This window comes from Schistocerca americana, chromosome X, assembly GCF_021461395.2.
Source record: "Schistocerca americana isolate TAMUIC-IGC-003095 chromosome X, iqSchAmer2.1, whole genome shotgun sequence".
In the NCBI taxonomy this organism is placed as follows: domain Eukaryota; kingdom Metazoa; phylum Arthropoda; class Insecta; order Orthoptera; family Acrididae; genus Schistocerca; species Schistocerca americana.
Window position 1 is genome coordinate 806655647 of NC_060130.1, and position 22003 is coordinate 806677649.

The 22003-nt window shown below is 38.2% G+C and overlaps 1 protein-coding gene across 1 annotated transcript in view; it reads right to left on the reverse strand.

The window, feature by feature from the left end:
- The window catches only part of LOC124556331 (ras and EF-hand domain-containing protein-like), a 207951-nt gene that overhangs the window by 16857 nt on the left and 169091 nt on the right, over nucleotides 1-22003 (reverse strand). The window contains exons 8-11 of the mRNA XM_047130301.1: nucleotides 16597-16724; nucleotides 16296-16506; nucleotides 14041-14112; nucleotides 13786-13910 (exon numbers count right to left, since the gene is read on the reverse strand). Coding sequence (XP_046986257.1) covers nucleotides 13786-13910; nucleotides 14041-14112; nucleotides 16296-16506; nucleotides 16597-16724 — 536 coding nt within the window. The remainder of the gene's footprint in view (nucleotides 1-13785; nucleotides 13911-14040; nucleotides 14113-16295; nucleotides 16507-16596; nucleotides 16725-22003) is intronic.

Below are 22003 nucleotides of genomic sequence, written 5' to 3' on the forward strand. Positions count from 1 at the left end.
TATCACAATTGTTGTACTGTTGAGTGAATTTCATTTTTTGAAAATTATTTTCAATTTATGTTCTATGTTTTGATCTTAGTATGAATATGTCTTTGGTGATGTACTTTGGAACTGTTAACTGGGAGCCGGCCGGAGTGGCCATGCGGTTCTAGGCGCTGCAGTCTGGAACCGAGCAACCGCTACAGTCGCAGGTTCGAATCCTGCCTCGGGCATGGATGTGTGTGATGTCCTTAGGTTAGTTAGGTTTAATTAGTTCTAAGTTCTAGGCGACTGATGACCTTAGAAGTTAAGTCACATAGTGCTCAGAGCCATTTTTTGGTAACTGGGTGCAGTCAGCTTGCATGTGTGTAGGGGGAGTGAAGGAAGGAGGGATGTAAAGTTTTCTGGAGTTGCGTAAAAATGGATAGTATTTCAATGAGTGAACATTGTAAATTTATGGCAGCAAGGCATCTAGAACTACTGAATATGAAAATTACATACAAATCTGTTTTGTCGTCTATAGTATTATACAAACACATCAACCAATAAGGCTTCCAGATCTACAAGAGAACCTGGCTTTGAGACAGTAGAGGTTCAAGCAACGGATTTAAGGAGATCCTCAAGAAATGAGATGAGTATTTTTTTCTTTAAAACTACCACTAGACCCAGCCAACAATATTTTTAAGTCCATGAACATTTATTAAAATTAACGGTCATCCATTGTGTATAACAAAGAAGGTCATTAAGCAATGGTGCACAATTTTGGTGGGGGTGGGGGGGGGGGGGGTGGAGGGGGGGATGTGGTATCAGTGGTGTCTTTGCCAACTGCACATGACATGTCACATGCTACTCACATCCCTGCAGAAGTAGATACATTTAAACTATGAGCCTCACTCTCTCCAGGGCTTACCCTCTTCCTATGTTCATACTATAGATGCCAGCAGAGGGTGCTATCTTTGCTTCAACTCACTGCATGCAAATGTAACAGTCTGCAACAACTACAAACTATGATGACACCATTTTTATTTGGTGACAGAAACTGTTAGCCATTGATCCAAATTATTGTACAGGCAATTCAGAGATTGATTGTATGAAAGACAATGTGGAACAGAGAAGCAAGAGACATTAAGTTATCTATATTTTCAATTACTTTGTACATAGGGTAAATAAATATATTCATTTTCATCCATTTCATAAATTTTTGGAATGCACTTTGTTGAACATGCCATTTGTTACCAGCTTTGGATGCAACAAAAATGGTGATCCTCTCTTATAGTGGTCAGAAATGGCACAGCAGAACATTTATGACAAGGCTTAACAACTTGCAGATTTTGAGCATGTGGTGCCATCTAATAGCAGCAATGATGAGTCAGTCATGTGTAACACTGACATTGTCTTTGCAGCTCAATCCCCTGTGTGAGGAATATTACCTTTTTACACAAAATGACAGGTATGTAAAATGACAGCTGGAAAAAGAAAATCAAGCTCATTTTCCTAAATTATCATCCATGCAAAGTGCTGTTGGTAACAACAACTTTTTACATTGTTCACATATTTCAGTATCCCTGAAGGAAGAGTCTGAGTAACATTTTCAAGATATGACAGCATAAGAAAGTGTTTTTGATCTGTTTTCCTCTCTATATTCAGCAAATATTGAAGAGATTCATTCTGAACTACAACTAGAAGTTATTGACCTGCTCTGTGACAGAGAATACAAAGACAAATGTCAATACAAGAACGTCTTGCTATTCTATAGACACAACACTCAGAACAGATTTCATCGATCCCACAAACAGGCAACTAAAATACTGTCAATGTTTGGTTCCATGTATGTTAGTGAATGATTGTTCTCTGAAATGAAAAGTAATAAAACATGCCTCAGAAACTCAATTTTTGTTTGTAATCAAAACTGCACACTGCATCTACAATGAATAAGAACAGTTACTCTGAACATAGAAGCAATTGTTAAGGGGAAAAAGTGTAAGAGAACAGAGAATCCCACACTTTAATGACTTCATTTTTGTACAACAGCTCACAAAGTCATTGAGAAAAATGTAGACATACACTAGTACAGTCATAAAATTATGTGACACATGTACATTGTTCTTTATTTGTTTCATCTGTAGCAATAATATTTCATATAAAAAAAAACTAAACTCCATCCAAACAGGCCTTGGAAGGCCCAACAGTACTGATGGTACTGACTGGCTGCCGTATCATCCTCAGCCCACAGGTGTCACTGGATGCGGATATGGAGGGGCATGTGGTCAGCACACTGCTCTCCCAGCCATATGTCAGTTTCTGAGACCAGAGCCACTCCTTCTCAATCAAGTAGCTCCTCAGTTTTCCTCAGAAGGGCTGAGTGCACCCCACTTGCAACAGCACTCGGCAGACCGGATGGTCACCCATCCAAGTACCAGCCCAGCCTGACAGCATTTAACTTCGGTGATCTGACAGGAACTGATGTTACCACTGCGGCAAGGCCATTGGCAATATTTCATATACTGCAGTGATTACCATGCAGCTTGAAGATGAACATGCAATGGTAACTGTTCCACCCCTTCTCAACTGTCCAATCAGGTGTCCCTACTCTAACCTGTGCCGACAGTGGGGGTACTGTGCTCACCATGCTCCGGGCTCGCACCTTGATGCTCACAGCCTGCTCTGTGAATGTATTTGTTGTGAAGCCCTGGTTTATGACATGTATGCCTGCCCTCAAGTTGGCATGCTTTCTAACATTGGACCACTGTCACCTCTGAATGTCCCACAAATCTGAATATCAGGACAAATGGAGACCCACAATGATGCCCTTTCAAACTCTTGTCAGGTGCTGATAATTCTATCTTATACAAATATGCAGCATCCTCATGCCCTTTGCAGAGATCATTCAACATTCAACGCTGTTCATGCCCTTTACATAACGTACCAGACCTGATAACAACACTAAACATGAACAATACTAATGCACTCTGAGGGCCATTCTATCTGCCAAAGTAAATTTACATATCTGCTGATGGTGTACATGTGTGAAGTTATATTGACATCATGCCATGTCTTCTCGGTCCTTCACTTTTTTGTCAGGCAGTGTATATCTGAATGTCTTAGGTTTGAAAGATATTCATTATAGCTGATTTTTATACCCTGTGGGGCAGTAAGCAAGATTTATGTGCTCTCCTGCAGAGGAGGGAAGACAGTATGTTAGTACTAATAGATAGTGCTCTTGTCCTGGTATAAAAAATTGCCTATGGTCTTTGTGTGTGCTCTGGTTATAGAGCAAACAAGGGAAAGTGCAATAAAAAAGACAACCCTCCACTCACAGGTGGACCAAGTGAAGTGTCACAGTGGTTAGCATACTTAACTGAATTAGAGAAGAGCAGTGTTCAGACCTTCATCTGGTCATCCAAATTTAGGGTTTTTGTGGTTTTTAGTAAATCATTTTAGGCAAATGTGCTCCCTGAATAATGGTTTCATTTGCAACAGAATTTAAAACCAAATTTAGGATTTGTGTGGTTTTTAGTAAATCATTTTAGGCAAATGTGCTCCCTGAATAATGGTCTCATTTGCAACAGAATGTAAAACCCTATTTTTTCCTTTCTTCTGTTCATAGCTGCTACAGTTCATATTTATAACAAATGTTATCTACAAAAAATGAAACAAATCCTTTTTGAACATGTGGTTCCTTCATCTGCCACTTGTGATGAAAGGGTCAGAGGAAGTGAGGCGTTCAGGGATTTAAGTTAGACTGTCACCCAGGGTCCTTGGTCATGGGAAGCATACCACAGTTATCAGGAAATCAACAATTATAGGCTATCAGCTGGCAACATTTGGAATACTAAGAAACTGGAAGTGCAGAGAGCTGAAGTGTCATGATGTTTGTGTGAAGACTCCAGGTGAAGAAAATAACCAGAAAAGCACACACTGTGATACAAATGAACATAATTGCAAGACCAAGTGAAGTGCTGAAATTCAGATTTCTTCAAATGCATTTTTAGCAGTTGTTGAAGGGGAACAAACTGAGAATTGTACATCATGGAATAAATAGGTTAGACTCCAAGACATTTAGGAAAATTTATACTTGTTGAAGCATGAAACATACAGGAAGGTAACAAGAAGTAATGGAGATGAAGAACTATGCAAGGTTCCAAAATTATAACACCAAGGTTCCTGTCAAGTAAAACTGAGCTTACAGACATAAATAAAAGTGAAGCTGCATATAGTATGCACTACAATGTAAATGGTTTAAAAATTATTTCACTCAAATAAGAGTCATTATAAAATTAATGAACTGCAAGTTTTTTCTGTCTGTATGGAAAAATGCCAAAGTTATTTGTTTTGATGGAGACTGGTTAACAGAAAATTTTTTTAGAAATTCTAATTAAAACTGAAAATTTCAAGGTAGCTATTGGCTATTGTAGAAAAATATAACATATGGTGCAGAGTGCCTCTGTTGCATATGCAGTAAAGACTCCAAGCCCACTAATAAGGTAGTCCATTAATTAATGGATAAAGATGCCTGCTCCACAGCCTGAACAGCACACAGCACTAACTGTTCAGGGGCAAGTCAACAACAGGAAAATCTGTGGCAGCTAAGAATGAAGTGGTTAAAAACAAGAAGATTTGCTAGTATAAATAGGGATCACAGAGAAAATTCCTGGAATTTGTGAATTATTCACCAAAATTGGTAATGAAATGAGACTGTATAAGATAATCTAATGAAGATGTGTTGTACATCAAATGAATGTCTTACTGCTCCATACACAGTGGAATATTTGGTCCATATTAGCATCACTGACAGATGATGGAATCTTTACTGTTGCTGAGCAAAAGGGAGACACATTCCTGGGGCTTAATGTCTTCCTGTGATGTGGTGCCCAACTGTACAGATATGTAAATTTGTGTTGTCATTTTATGAAGGTTATGGCACAGTATCATATCACAAGCAGAAGGTTACTCCCACTAACCTGCAAGTTAGGTGGCACAGTATTGAAGGCACTGGTCCTACATTAAAGATGAACAGAGTTTAAATTCAAATCCAGCCAGCCATATTTAGGTTTTCCATGGTTTATCTATATCAGTTAAAATGGGACTGATACTGATTCTTGGCAGAGGGTGAGGCCAAATCAGTTGATTTCCATCCTCATCCTGGTCCTAGCCAAGCTTATTCTCTGCCTGCAATTATCTTGTTATCAGTGGAGACTAAAATAATACTCTTCCTCTCTTTACCTGCATAAGGAATTCTGTGTAGTGGCTTGGAAACTCAGGATCAGTTGTCTCTTGAAACACAAGAAGCTGCATGATAGATTTTGTTGTGGTTTCTAGAGATATGATTTACGACAGGCTGCAATCACATGATCTCAAAGCAGTTCTGTTCACTGATTTTAAGAAGGCTCTCATAGAGTTTGGAAAAGTAATACCTACAGGGTTATTACAAATGATTGAAGCGATTTCACAGCTCTACAATAACTTTATCATTTGAGATATTTTCACAATGCTTTGCACACACATGCAAAAACTCAAAAAGTTTTTTTAGGCAGTCACAAATGTTCGATATGTGCCCCTTTAGTGATTTGGCAGACATCAAGCCGATAATCAAGTTCCTCCCACACTCGGCGCAGCATGTCCCCATCAATGAATTCGAAAGCATCGTTGAAGCGAGCTCACAGTTCTGGCACGTTTCTTGGTAGAGGAGGTTTAAACACTGAATCTTTCACATAACCCCACAGAAAGAAATCGCATGGGGTTAAGTCGGGAGAGCGTGGAGGCCATGACATGAATTGCTGATCATGATCTCCACCACGACCGATCCATCGGTTTTCCCCTTACAGAGGCATCTAGAAGCTTTAAACTGCGCATACCATCGCCGAATGGAGTTATCAGTTGGTGGATCTTTGTTGAACTTCGTCCTGAAGTGTCGTTGCACTGTTATGACTGACTGATTTCAAGCATGACATACGCTTTCTCGGTTCCTGTCATCATTTTATCTCACTGCGCTCTTGAGCGCTCTGGCGGCAGAAACCTGAAGTGCGGCTTCAGCTGAACAAAACTTTATGAGTTTTTCTACGTATCTGTAGTGTGTCGTGACCATATGTCAATGAATGGAGCTACAGTGAATTTATGAAATCGCTTCAATCATTTGTAATAGCCCTGTATATATACTGAATGGAATAGCACTGTGGTTAGCACACTAGCATCACATTCAGGAGGATTACAGTTCAAACCCACATCCAGTCATCCTGACATAGGTTTTCTGTGACTTCGCTAAATTGCTCAAGGCAAATGCCAGGATGATTCCTTCAAAAAGGCACAGCCACTTTTCCTCTCCATACTTGCCTAATCCAAGCTTGTGTTCCATCTCTAATCACATTGTTATTGATAGGACATCAAACACTAATCTCCTCCTTCTCCTCCATTACTCACATACAGCTCCAAAATTAGTGTTGTACAAAATCTCATTCACTCCACGTTCCTTCCCATCTTTTCTTAAACTCATACCACTGATTTGAGTGGTGGCACAGTTTGTGTGGTAACAGCATAGATGTAACAAATGACACAGTGAAAAGTTACCAGAGGCTAGTCAAAGACAGCTTATGAGTGTGATAAAGGCTGATAATTTCTGATGCAGCAACAATACTGTTATGCGGAAGCTTCTTTGAAAAGTGCTGGAAGCTCTGAGATTTTGTGCAGAAGTAAATATGAACAGCACAGGTGTTGAACTAACACTACAGTAGGGAATGATACATTTCTATTTTTCTTTTACAGTGTGTACTTTGAAGTTTTGTATGGTAAATTTCTATTCTGTTTTGTGATTGCTTGTTTTGACAGTTTTGAGTGTATGGTAGTTGACTGTACTAACAACTACATGTTTTGTTAATAATGTTGTTTCATTAACTGAGACATAATGTAAAACCCATGTAAAGGGCTTCTATTAATGAAGAGACCTCATAAGTTTCATTAGACACCTTTCCATCCTAAGGAAAAAAAAGACTCAATACAGCTCCAGGAAGGTCTTCATTGTTTTTGGATCAATCATGTTTAAAATAAAGCAGCATGATATTGTATTATTAATCTTGAAATTTCAGTGTTATAAAAATGTTATAGTGTCTCAAAACAATGAAAGTATTCAGCTCACTATTGAAATTTGATATTTTTAGTTTAGAAAAAAAAATTTATTATCAGTTGGCAAGGCAACATAATAATGACATTGTTGATAGGTCACAGACTGAATGAGTTTGTGATGCTGTTAGACAGCCTTCCTCCACTAAAAAAATTGTCATCATGAATGTAAGATTACTGGAAAGTGAAATTGTCATAAACAATTTAAACGAAGTATAATAAAATACTAAGAACGTGTTTTCCTGATGAGTATGTTGCAAATGTGGACTTAATGTGTAATGTATCCCATTTTAATTGGTCTTCATAACTGATCACATTATGAGCTTATGAAAGTGTGTGTGTGCGTGTGTGTGTGTGTGTGTGTGTGTGTGAGAGAGAGAGAGAGAGAGAGAGAGAGAGAGAGAGAGAGAGAGAGAGAGAGAGAGAGAGAGAGAGAGAGAGCTGAAGATGTTTAAAGGTTTTAAGGAGTAAAGTGAAAAATATGAGTTGTACCAACACCAGATGTCAACATGAACTGAGGAAACTGGTTGTCATATGTTTACTTTATTACTATATACGTGTTCTTAGTTCATCATGGATGGATAGACTGCATCAAAATCACATACCTACATTTGAGTTGTTTACAATTCTCATATAACATATGAAGGAAATTCTTCACAATAAGGACATGTATACCATGTATCTTATAAGATGCACTGCCATAAAAGATGCGCCCCACTTTTTAAGAAATTTTTAATGAACAATTTTCTCACTTAATACATCTATTGCAAAACAATTATAATGTGTAAGTGCATTTACATCAAATACCTAGGTAATTTGAGTGGAAAAAAGTGCTCACCTTTTAATTTCCATCCTCAAATCTGCAAAATTCATTCTCAGATATCAAGGGAGAAATACTTGAAGTCATCATGTCAGAATCTGAATCCCCATACAATAAATTATCCTCTGTACCATCTGGTGCATTACTGAGTCCCCACTTCATAAGTGATTTAAAAACTGTTTAAGTTTTTATAGAGTCCCATGAGGCTTTGACTGACTCACAAACTTGAGAAATTCTAGGTATCTTCCTCCTTCCTGATGGCGTTGTTTCAAAATCCGTAGCTTGCATCCATTTGTCCCACTCTCCTTCATAAGTTGCTTAAATGATCTGTTGATATATACATTCAATGGTAGTAAACTAGTTAGCCCTCCTGGAATTACAGCTAACTAAGTCTTAAATTCATCCAGTCTATTTTTAACATCTCCTGTTCTTGGGAACAAAACTTATCCCTTACTAACAGGACAGGCTTCTTCAGTAGGCCTCCAGATCACCTAGAGCAAATTTTATCTATCCACCTCCTCATTCCTCCTCCAAGCATCCAGCCTTTATTGTGCACATGGACATAAACTACTTTCAGTAGTTGTTATTTAGGAAGCATCTTTCTTTTAAAAATGAAAAGTGGTGGAAGTTTTGTCCCATCAGTGCAACAGGATAAAATGACTGTGTAATGAATAGTTTGTGCCCTGAAGTTGAATCAGTAAGCTTTTTGTGCCCTTAAACTCCACAGTGCTGTTAGAAGACACATCAAAAATTAGAGTCTCATCCATGTATCAAATTTGCAAAAGTTTAAATTTTTCTCTTTTCCCTGCATTAATGAGAAATTGATGAAATTCAACAATTTGTTCTTTGTACTTGGCTGGCATCTTAAGTGACATTTTTGTCTTGGTATGCATACAAAGCTGATACATCTTCATAAGTCTTGAACACCATGATAGTGATCCTTTTGTCAGTGAATACTTATTTCACTGGATGAGTAATCATTTTCATAGAAACTAAAATTCCCACTTGTCTGTTCTCTAAACAATCCATGTATTGAGTTCTGCTTCAAGTTTTGTCCACTTAACCATTCTACTTCTCAGATTATGTTTACTGTGAGGTGCTTACTTTAAAACATCTTCCTGATTCCACCAAGTTCTTATTATTTGTTCAGTTGGTGGTGGTGCAGAATGACTTTCTGCAACCCTGTTTTGATGCTCTTTAGCATAAGCAATCACTTGCAGCTTAAATGCAATAGTATAGCAATGCCATTTTTCAAACATAATTTGTAAATAAAACCACAATATAGGTGTGGCATAAGTTGATCTCCACATTAAACACAACAATAATTGAAACTTGAACAAACAACATAAAAACTGTTAAAGATGGCACTTGTGCACCCACTGATCTCCATACAACTGGAATGCTCAAAATTTACAAGGAAGCTAACAATGAACTGCTTCAAGTGGATACATAGAAATTTTGAAGAAATGGAGCTCATAGATACCTACCTTAACTGTCGATGTATAAGACACATCCAGTTTTGGGCCTATTCTTAAAGGAAAAATAATGTGTCTTATATGGTGGCTAATATAGTAACAGATGAAAACATATTATTTTGTGCAATCACTATGTCACTCTTGAAACATTCTTGGATAGAGTATAAAGAGTGCTGTTTCATGTTATGTGCAATCTTCCTTTTGAATGGCCCTGGTGCTACACATTTCACTTCTTGAGGCAGTATGTTTAATATTTTAGAGCAATCATTGTAAAACTATCTTGTGTTCCAGAAAGATGACAGCTTGATTTTCCAATGTTCCTCTTGTTGAGGGTGTCATCATTATATTTTTCTTGTCTCATGCTGAAAGCCTCTTGGTTTTCTATTACATTGATGAGACATAAAAACACATACTGGTTGAAAATGGTCATTATTCCTAACAGGGTGAATATAGGCTTTCAGTGCTCCAGCCTTTTGCTTGATGTGATGGTCCCAACATCTTTTGTTTCAAGCATTACCATGTCCTTGAAATGTGAAGTGTGTCCGCATTACAGTAGACCATAACTTATTAATCAGGCTATGAAATAGTGAATAATACACTGATATACAGTACTGGTCAGTTAATACACCATTTAGTCTCCTCGGGAGGTATATTACATGGGATAACTTGGAGCATTCACACAGTGTGCTCATTTATTGATAGTTTGTTGTCAGTTATGAAGCCTGGCATTTTGACAGCCTCCATATTATTATAGCATCCAACATTGCTGAGGCTGCATACAAGATAATGTGTTTTTGGTTCATTCTTGTTTTATTTTCTATAAGCCACTCTTGAATGTTTTCAGAGAGCACATCTGTTGCTGTGAGAGCTTGTGCAGAAGTTTTCCCTTGGGCAAAAAGGGTGGTGTCACCAGTAAACTGTAGCATGTGGTTGTTACAACCTGTATCATTGACATAAATAAGGAACAGAAGTCCCATGATGGATCTGTGTAGTACTCCATGCTTCAATTTTTGTTCTTTGGAGATTGCTCCATGGACTGATACTACCCACCTTCCGTTTGAATATAAGACTGTCGAGTTGCCAGAACAATGCCTCCAATGCCATAACAATTTAGCTTATGAAGAGGTATCTTGTGCGAGATGCAGTCGGATGCCTTGATGAGGCCACAGAGTGTCTGTGCCACACTTTCTCTGTCTGAAAACTCCTGCTTTATATTTTTATTAAGTCCAGTGCTGCTGTTAACATTGACTTTCCTTTATGAAAACCATGCCGTGTGTTCTGGAAGAGTTTATTGTCATCAAAGAAACTCACACCCTGGTGTTTAATCATATACTCCACAAATTTAGATAAAACTGGAATTGTTGAATTTGATCTAAAACTGAACACTCCACATGGGTTACCTTTTTTGAAGACTGATAGTGTACATGACAGTTTCAGGAATTCTGGGAAGACAAAGAAAGCTAAACATTTTTTGATTACTGTGCCTAGTGATTGAACAACGTCCAGAATAACTTCCTTCAGGATTGTGCAGAACATGCCACTCTCTGAATGATTACATGAATTTAATATTTTTACAATGTCCTTAAGGTGCCCCTAATTCCAGTTTTTAATTGTGCAGCAGCTTATGTTTTGTATGAGAGCTGTAAGATTTAATAATGAATCTGGAATTTCACTTACAGTATTTTTCAATATCCTCCCAAAGCACTGATTGAAGACAGCAGAACTACAGAAATTTCAGGCAAAGGTAGTATTCTTCCTGTGCTAATTTACCAGATTCCAAGCTGCTTTATGTGACTTATGAGTCTTCTTAAGAGCCGGCAATTGTATTTCTATTCTGCATCCTCCATTTTATTTCTGTAATTTCTCTTGGCCCACAAGTAGTCACATGGAATTGGGTCTTTAGCTATCTTTGTCCAGTCCCTGAACACTATGACAACAACGCATTTTAATTTACCTGGCTCAGATGTATACCACATCTTCCCTTTAATATGGTTTTGACTTCCTTGTGATTTGTCTACAGAATTCTTCTTGGTTATTACTGAGAATATGTCATCAAATTTTGTCCTTAAGATTTGGAACTGACATCCAGAGACAGTGCTGGTTGCACGTCATTTAGTCAGTCTTCTTTAATAATCCTTCTACTGAATATATAACTTGAATGCCTTGTGCTTGGTTGTAATTTACTCTTACTCTACATACTGAGTACAGTTACTAATGCAGGGTGATCTGCTATCATTGATTCAATTCATTTTAAGATTTAAGACCTAAGTGTCTAGGCAGGCATCACCCCTCATTGCGAGTTTCTTTGCTACAAATGGCCCAAAGTTGTTTATTAAACTCATTAAGACCCTCTCTTTAGTACTACCATCACCTAGTTGCATGGTGAAGTCACCACACAATGCAATTTTACACTTAAGATGTGTAAGGTAAGGTAGACAGTTCTCCATCTGTGCAATAAAGTTTTCAAAGTTACGATCTGGTGAATGGTACATGGATATAACAATGATCAGTATTTGTTAATTCTATTATTAAATTTGTTCAAAATCAAGGTTTGTACAAATCTTGAAAACTGATTTCCTTTACACTAAAATTGTTGTTTGCATACACTGGCACAACACTATCAGTTGCAGTAGTTCAATACCACACATTTATTCATATCCAAATATTCAACAGATGTGTAATAGTTGCCTTCTACATCACTCAGCCAGTGGTTACAGGCACATAAAAAAATCTGGATAAACTTCTTCTACAAAGAATGATAAAATTTTCACTTGGGTTCTTGAACGTTGCTATAACTAAAGGTATAATACTGTCATCTCTAATATCCTTTTTGTATGGTAACCCATGGTCCTAATTTTTAAATTCAGTCTCTATTTCACTGGGCCAGTGGTTCACTTTTGGAATAAAAAACTATCTTATTGCAACATCTGGGCCATATATTAATGTCCATTAGCTTTCCCTTTAGATGGAAGTTGACACCAATCTTGAAACTATTATTTATGCCCATAGTTTCTAGTTTATATACTTGAAAGTTGCAATAACCTTGAAAGATTTTCTTCAGAAATCTATTTACATTTTCAGTTGTTGTATTGTTTTTCACTTTTCCTAAATGGAAACATGACCTTTCCTCTCATTGCTTATCACCAGTGCTTGTTATCAGATTTTTTTCTGTCTCTGGTACTTAAATTTCTGTCTGATACCATTTTAAATGCTTGGGATATTGATCTCCTTTCTCTACAGTTTTCTGAAGTGGACCCTCATATGGCATTTTTGGTTGTACAGGTACACTCAGAGTCATTTTGTGCATCTTGTTTGTTTGCTGTCCTGCAGTAGTGGATGAGATTTGTTTATCATTACAACAAGCAGTTCTTTTATTATAATGTGCCTCATGCCAGTCTGTATTTGCATTGGGTGGAAGTTTCTCTTCTGAAAAACTCATGAAGTTGTAAAGACTATTTTGATCATTACTGGTGTCAGCTTTTGTCTTGTTAAAAGAAATATTATTCACACATCAAATCTATGTTGCTTCTTGGTTTGTAGGCTCAATATTGTTATAAAATTGTTCTGACTTGTCTATCATAGTTGTAGTGTTGTTTTCTTGTCCACACTCATTATATATAGTCATAACTTTGATTAAAACATTATGTTAGCATTATCCTGGAGTGGTTTCAAGGAATTACAGAAAACAAAATGAGTCTAAACGTCTGAGAAACACATTGTGACCATTGCATTACAAGATACACCCAGCATTGATAGAGACTGTTTCAGTTTGCAGTTACCATAATTTTCAGCCACTATGATTAAATACAAGCACAAAATCCTAAAATAATGCTAAGTTTGTGAGAAACAATTATGCTGAACAATATCACACAGTTTTTATAGTCAAATCTGTAATGTCTGTAGCTATTGTTTGATATTATAACATAGTTATTATTGTATCTGTGGAAATCAGTTTCACTATTTTCTGTCTATGTATTTATTAATTTACTGTAATTGTTGGAAGAAATTGAATTATATGTTACAGTAAATATTAATTAATATAATGCATTCATAACTAGAAGAATCATGGAGTTGTTATTGACTTGTCCTATATCATGATGTGCTTTGTTGTACAAATTGTATGATCTACAGGACCAATAATAAATCAAATCAAATCAAATCAAATTTATGCAGCTACAGTGTTGGTACTTAAAAGCTATATTTTTTATAAAAGTCAAGAGCTTCATATTACTGGTCATGAGAATATCTGAAAGGAATAGAACAAGCTGTCATGTGTTATCAAAATGTATACTAGGCTTCAGTGAAAGTTAACAAACAGAATTATGTGGTATTAATATCACAGGCCTTCTAAGTTCTTGCAGGAGATGTACAATGCCCAAAACTTGAAAGGAAACATACATCAATGTTCTGTATCCAACGGCGAACATTTAATAGTGATCTTTCATTTGTAACATCATAAAGTAACAATACTCCATCAGCACGGCGAAAATATGCTTTGGTCATAGCTCTGAAACGTTCTTGTCCTGTAAAAATGAAAATTATATACCCATATAAGAAATATGATAATGACTCATGCTTAAATTAATGATGAAATCTATAATGAACTCTGAGTAAGCAATCATGTAGAATAATTTTTTCCAGCTATTGTCGTACCTGCAGTATCCCATAGCTGCAATGCAACATTCCTGTTGTCTATTTTGATGGTTTTTACTTGGAAGTCAACTCCTGTAGAATGGGCATAGTAAGAATTTCACTAAAATGCTTGCTCTGTAATCCAAGGTATATAACAAACTAATGTCATAAATTACATCTATATTTACATCCTTAGCACACTGGACTCGCATTCGGGAGGACGACGGTTTGATCCTGTCTCCAGCCATCCTGATTTAGGTTTTCCGTGATTTCCCTAAATCGTTTCAGGCAAATGCCGGGATGGTTCCTTTGAAAGGGCACGGCCGATTTCCTTCCTAATCCTTCCCTAACTCGAGCTTGTGCTCCGTCTCTAATGACCTCGTTGTCGACGGGACGTTAAACACTAACCACCACCACCACCACCATATTTACATCTACATCCATACACTGCAAACCACTGAGAAGTGTATGGCAGAGGGTACATCCCACTGTACCAGTTATTAGGATTTTTGCCTGTTGCATTCACATATGGTGTGTAGGAAAAATGATTGTTTAAATGCCTCTGTGCATGCTGTAATTAATCTCATCTTGTCCTCATGATCCCTATGGGAGCAGTATGTAGGGGGTTGGGGTATGTTCCTAGCATCATCATTTAAAAATGATTCTAGAAACTTTGTGGGTATGCTTTCTCAGGATAGTTTACATTTATGTTCAAGAGTGCCTGTTCAGTTTCTTCAGCATTTTTGTGACACTCTCCCACCAGATCAAACAAACCTGTGACCATTCATGCTACCCCTCTATGTATACTTTCAATATACCCTGTTATTTCTACTTGGAACAGGTCCCAGCAGGGTCATTTCTACCACTAGGCAAGACTAGGTGACTACCTAAGGCAGGAAAATTTTAGAGGCGGCAAAGAGCAGGAAAAATTAATTTCAAATCTAACAGCAAAAAAATCATTGTAATTTTGTACAAGAAAAAAGAAGTCAGAAGCCAAAAATTTACTGTACAGAAGAATGGGTATTCCAAGTCCAGTAACTTTGCTTGAAGAAACAGTTTAATGAAAAACAAATGCACTTAACAAAAGCTTTTTTTTTTTGTTTTGACTTAGGGTTTAACAACTACTGTGAGCAGCTCAGTGGGCTATAAGCAGTCACTCTTCCCTAATTTAGGGCCACTGACTACAAGGAACAGAAAGTGCCATTGCAGTTGGACAAGCACAACATCCGTACTTCACTGGGTTTTGAACTTGGGCACATCTTGGGTGAGTGATCAGAAGCTAATGGCTTAAACCACTGTGCCACCAGGATGGCTAATAAAAGCTGTAGAATCCTCAATACAAAATGCAAAGAAGGTTTCCTTCATTTGTTTAATTGCAAGACAATGGATGCTGAAAAGGACGAGATTTATTCCTCATTCTAAAAATATCTTAATTACAACAGAAAAGGAAAAAATACCATGATTATCCAGGTGACCTAGTTTGATGCTTTGGCATGTCTCCTGTCAGTACAGCATAATTTCTAAATTCAGGGAAAAATTCATTTGCACCAGAAAATAGATTCACAACTTTATTCGTGCATTTCTTTGCAATTAAATGACATAAGTAACTGATGGCGAATTTGGTTGCACTGGTATATTCAGTTGACTTTTAGTTTGAAATGTTCAGTACATTCTTCCTATTTCAATTATTTCAGGAAATTTAAAAAATTGAGGACAAAAAATAAGACATTGAGGACACCTGTTATCCTCAGTTGGTTTTAAAGGAAATGAGGACAAAGCATGAAAATTAAGAACTGTGCATGGAAAATGAGGATATCTAGTCACTTTACTTTAATGATTAAAAGTGTAATATGAGATTTGCATTGTCTTACCATTGAATATTGGTGGTGGTGGTGTTGGCATTGGGGGGAGGGGGGGGGATTATTGGGGAGACCAATGGTAGTAGAGGAGGTGTCATTTTTCAGTTCTTGCCTAGGGTCGCAAAACACCTAGCAATGGTCCTGGGTCTGACACACTTGAGCAATATTCTAGGGTGGGTTGCATGAGTGATTTGTAAGCAATTTCCTTTCTAGACTGTTATCCTGTACTGTTCTCATTACTTAATTATCTTCACATGACAAAATGTTTTGCAAGCATGTAAAAGCAAATGAACTTTTTAGAATATACCACAACACAGATATATGAATTTTTGTAATTTAAATAACTTAGTAGTTAATCTTATCAAAAGCTCTAAAATATTTTGAATCAAAGAATTAGATGAGAAAGGAGATACTAACCAAGGGTGGATCCCATATTATTAATGAAAACACCTTTACAAAATCTAAAAATAAAGCTACTCTTTCCAACTGCTGCATCTCCAGCAAAAACTATTTTGAAAGTTCTGTCAACTGGACCCTCAGGTTCTAAGGAGGGCTGGGTCTTTGTATTTGGCGTTCTTCCATTAACCACAGAAGACAACACTTGTTTGTTGTAAATGGTGTCATGTTCCTGTAACATATTTTATGAAAGAAAGCAGTGTAAAGTATAAATAATACATGTATATCACAAGGTAATGTGTAGGCTTAACAGTTACTGTACCTTGGAAATGTGAAAATCATTTTTGTCCTCTGACTCATTTCCCTCTTTCCTTACAGCTTCACAAATTTCTTCTTGCAGTGACTTTTTACCAGCCAAATCAGTAGTGATTTTTACAGATCTTCCATAAGCTTGAGGAAAATTTTCATGTGCAAAGAAAACTTGTAAGTATTAAAACTGTAGAATTAATATTTTTACAGTATTAAGTTTGTTAAACTAAACATTAGATTCAGATTCTGTATTCAGATTATTTATTTGTGGCTGACTACATTCAGCAGAACTGGCTTTCTTGCTGACAGCAAGTTACAATTGCCAGCAAAGTATTAACATTAATGATCAAATTAAATGTACAAATTAAGTATCTTACTCACAGCTATAACCCTACACACTAATATCAACATTGTCCATATCACAGAACTCTTTTATATTGGATAGTTTGTTAGAAAGTCATATAATTTTATTTTGAATTTTTTAAATGGCTGGTATAGAGTAATGAGAGGTAACTTCTTAAAAAATTTTAGGGCATTCACTTTATGGAAATTTCCCACTATTACTAGCTTGTGCAATGGAATGTCAATGCTTACCTTATTTCTAGTGTCATATTTGTGGATTGTTTCCCTGATAACATGTTGTTTAATGTTGTCCCTGACAAAGAGTGCAGACTCACAGACATATATATCCACAATTGTTAGTATCCTAAGCCTGATTAAAAAAATGGCAACAGTGCTCTATAAGACCAGCATACCATATTATATGGAAAATTATTTTTGGACTTTAAAATGTTACTGTATGAGGAAAATTTCCCTATATGAGTAGGCCATATGAGATATGTGACTGAAAGAGTGTAAAATATGGCATACAGGGATAATTATTACTGACAATCTCTCTCAGTTTCCACACAAGATAGTACATTCATGAGATCTTTTTACAGACTTTGGTGAATCAGGCATCAGTGTGTATTCCTAAGAGTTTGAAACATTTATTTTCTATACTTCTGGGTCTTGCCTGGATTAGAAACAATGTGATGCTTAATCTTATCAACAGTTAGGATGCTGTGATGCAAAATAAGTGCAGTTGTATCATCACCATAGCAGACTACAACTGTGATACACAACGAGGCAGGTCACTTATAGCCACAAAGGAAAAGAGGGAGCCAAGGACACACCCCGTGGAACAACCATGCCAATTCCTTCTAAGGGGGATTGCCTATTTCAAATTGACACTACCTGTGTTGTGTTCTAGTACGAGCAAATTCTGCTAGTACACCATAATACTCCAATTTTGTTATACATATAATATAATATATGTTAAAAGGAATGCAGTTGAATACTTACTAAGATCACATAAGTGATGCCATCTTCTTATTTTTGTAATCTGTTAAAGTCTGATCAAAAATTTCCAGAAAAACTTCAGTGGTATTTTTATCTGGGCAAAATAAAACTTAATGGCTTAGTAACTAAGTGAACTGTTCATTTAATGACATAATCAGACATTCAGTGGAAGCCCATACTTTTGGAGTTAGATAATTCAGAAACGGTTTCACAGACTTCATTCAGTATGGTTTTATCCCAATGGAGCATAGGCCCTTCAAACAGCTGGGAACCAAGCAAATCCCTTGCAGATATGTCTGTGGCCTTAATTTTGTCTTTGAGTTCTCTGAGAGATGTGACAAAGTAGTTATTCAATTCTCTTGGATCAAGCAGAGTTTGACATGCCTGGCTGGAAAAATTATCTTGCCTAATAACTTCTCGTGCTGCCTTACACTTATATGGAGAATTTTCTATGTACCTTTCACATGCTGCTTATTGGATTTTATGAAGTTAGTTTTGTAATACAATACCTTTATATCTAGAAGTATCATGGAGCCCACCAATTATCCTCAATTATATACAATGAAGAGCCAAAGAAACTGGTTCACCTGTCTAATATCGTGTAGGGCCCCCAAGAGCATACAGAAGCGCTGCAACACAACATGGCATGGATTAGACTAATGTCTGAAGTAGTGCTGGTGGGAATTGACACCACAAATCCTGCATGGCTGTCCATAAATCCATAAGAGTATGAGGGCATGGAGATCTCTTCTGAACAGCATATTGCAAGGTATCCCAGATATGCTCAATAATGTTCATGTCTGGGGAGTTCAGTGGCCAGCGGAAGTGTTTAAACCCAGAAGAGCATTCCTGAAGCCACTCTGTAGCAATTCTGGGCGTGTGAAGTGTCGCATTGTCCTGCTGGAATTGGCGAAGTCTGCTGCAATGCACAATGGATATGAATGAATGCAGGTGATCAGACAGGATGCATACGTACATATCACCAGCCAGAGTTGTATCTAGACATATTAGGGGTACCATATCACAACTGCACATGCCCCACACCATTTAAGAGCCTCCACCAGCTTGAACAGTCTCCTGCTGACATGCAGGGTTCATGGATTCATGAGGTTGTCTCCATCCCCGTAGACATCCATCTGCTTAATACAATTTGAAATGAGACTCATCTGACCAGACAACATGTTTCCAGTCATCAACAGTCCAGCGCCAGTACTGAGGGGCCAGGCAAGGTACACATCAAGGGTACACATCAAGGATACACGAGTGAGCGTTCGGCTCCAGAGTAATGTATTGATGATGTTTCATTGAATGGTTCCCACGCTGACACTTGTTGAAGGCCCAACATAGAAATCTGCAGCAATTCGCAGAAGGGCTGAACTTCTGTCATGTTGAATGGTTTTCTTTGGTCGTCATTGATCCCATTCTTTCAGGATCTTTTTCCAGCCACAGCAATGTTGGAGATCTGATGTTTTACCGGATTCCTGATATTCACAGTACACTTATGAAATGGTCATATGGGAAAATCCCCACATCATCACTACCTCAGAGATGCTGTCTTCCATCACATGTGCACCAACTGTAACACCATGCTCAAACTCACTTAAACCTTGATAACCTGCCATTGTAGCAGCAGTAACTGATCTAACTGTGCCACACATTTTTTTTCTTATGTAGATGTTGCTGACCACAGTGCTGTATTCTGCCTATTGACGTATGTTTTTACTTGAATATGTATGCTTATACCAGTTTCTTTGACACTTGAGTGTATATTCAATTCAGTGTGAGTATGTTCTCCCTGATATCTGCCATTTCGTTTGTATACCAGTTAATTTTTTTATTTTTATTTTTAGCTGAGGAGTTAACTTTTAGTAATTGGGAACTTGAATACCATAAGACTCTACATTTTTTTTAAAAAGTTATCAAAACCATCTACAACTACAGGTTTTCTTTTGTGAAATTACGATACAGAATCCCAATTTGTGTTATTTAATTTGTCAATAAATAACATACTGTTCTCCTCTCTCTGACCTCTTATCTGTGCCACACTAAATTAATCAGAATAATTTGGCTGCTTATGATAAAGTATTAAAAGCAATGAAACAAAATCTGCAAATACTCCACTGGCCAGACTATCCACACATTCCTTCCTGTGTAAATTAATGATAATGTTATCTACACGTGCATCATTATGATAGGACACTGGCTCATGCAAGGTTTTAAAATATGACAAAAATGTTCTGGAGTCTAGTTGCTTTGAATTTCCCATTTCAATATTAAAATCTCCACAGACAGCAACCTTCATTTAAACATAAAAATCTCTTAACCACAAATTCAAACTGTTCAAAAAGTACATTTATATTTCCATTTGGAGACCTATGCAGGCTGTCAATTATTATATTTTCTTCAATCAGCCCTATACAACCAGAACCACAAATCTGCAGAAACCTTAAGCTGTTAGAACTTAAGTTTTCTTTCTACAAAATGTATTAATAAGGAGGAAGGTAGAGGTAGATGCCAAATGTTGGAAAAATAGTAGCATAGGTGAATATAGTTTCCTCTTTCATGGAAGGAAATATGATAGCAAAATATTACAGTATTTTAGATGCTGAGGTGCTATTAACTGGTTAATTTTGGTGAGTTAATGTGATAAATACTGACTTTTTGCAGGGTATATGCTGTGTTGTTGGGGTGTGCTACATTAATTTTGGTCTGTTCCACAGCTATGATTCATTGCAGAATGGATACATGTTGTTTTCAATGCAAATATTGGTTTGTCGCAGCTCCCTATGTTAATCTATCCTGTGTAAGTTTCTTCATCTCTGCAGCACTATTGCAACATACATCCACTTGAAACTGTTTCCTGTAGTCAAGTCTAGGTCTCTCCATATCCCCTTATACACTCCTGGAAATGGAAAAAAGAACACATTGACACCGGTGTGTCAGACCCACCATACTTGCTCCAGACACTGCGAGAGGGCTGTACAAGCAATGATCACACACACGGCACAGCGGACACACCAGGAACCGCGGTGTTGGCCGTCGAATGGCGCTAGCTGCGCAGCATTTGTGCACCGCCGCCGTCAGTGTCAGCCAGTTTGCCGTGGCATACGGAGCTCTATCGCAGTCTTTAACACTGGTAGCATGCCGCGACAGCGTGGACGTGAACCGTATGTGCAGTTGACGGACTTTGAGCGAGGGCGTATAGTGGGCATGCGGGAGGCCGGGTGGACGTACCACCGAATTGCTCAACACGTGGGGCGTGAGGTCTCCACAGTACATCGATGTTGTCGCCAGTGGTCGGCGGAAGGTGCACGTGCCCGTCGACCTGGGACCGGACCGCAGCGACGCACGGATGCACGCCAAGACCGTAGGATCCTACGCAGTGCCGTAGGGGACCGCACCGCCACTTCCCAGCAAATTAGGGACACTGTTGCTCCTGGGGTATCGGCGAGGACCATTCGCAACCGTCTCCATGAAGCTGGGCTACGGTCCCGCACACCGTTAGGCCGTCTTCCGCTCACGCCCCAACATCGTGCAGCCCGCCTCCAGTGGTGTCGCGACAGGCGTGAATGGAGGGACGAATGGAGACGTGCCGTCTTCAGCGATGAGAGTCGCTTCTGCCTTGGTGCCAATGATGGTCGTATGCGTGTTTGGCGCCGTGCAGGTGAGCGCCACAATCAGGACTGCATACGACCGAGGCACACAGGGCCAACACCCGGCATCATGGTTTGGGGAGCGATCTCCTACACTGGCCGTACACCACTGGTGATCGTCGAGGGGACACTGAATAGTGCACGGTACATCCAAACCGTCATCGAACCTATCATTCTACCATTCCTAAACCGGCAAGGGAACTTGTTGTTCCAACAGGACAATGTACGTCTGCATGTATCCCGTGCCACCCAACGTGCTCTAGAAGGTGTAAGTCAACTACCCTGGCCAGCAAGATCTCCGGATCTGTCCCCCATTGAGCATGTTTGGGACTGGATGAAGCGTCGTCTCACGCGGTCTGCACGTCCAGCACGAACGCTGGTCCAACTGAGGCGCCAGGTGGAAATGGCATGGCAAGCCGTTCCACA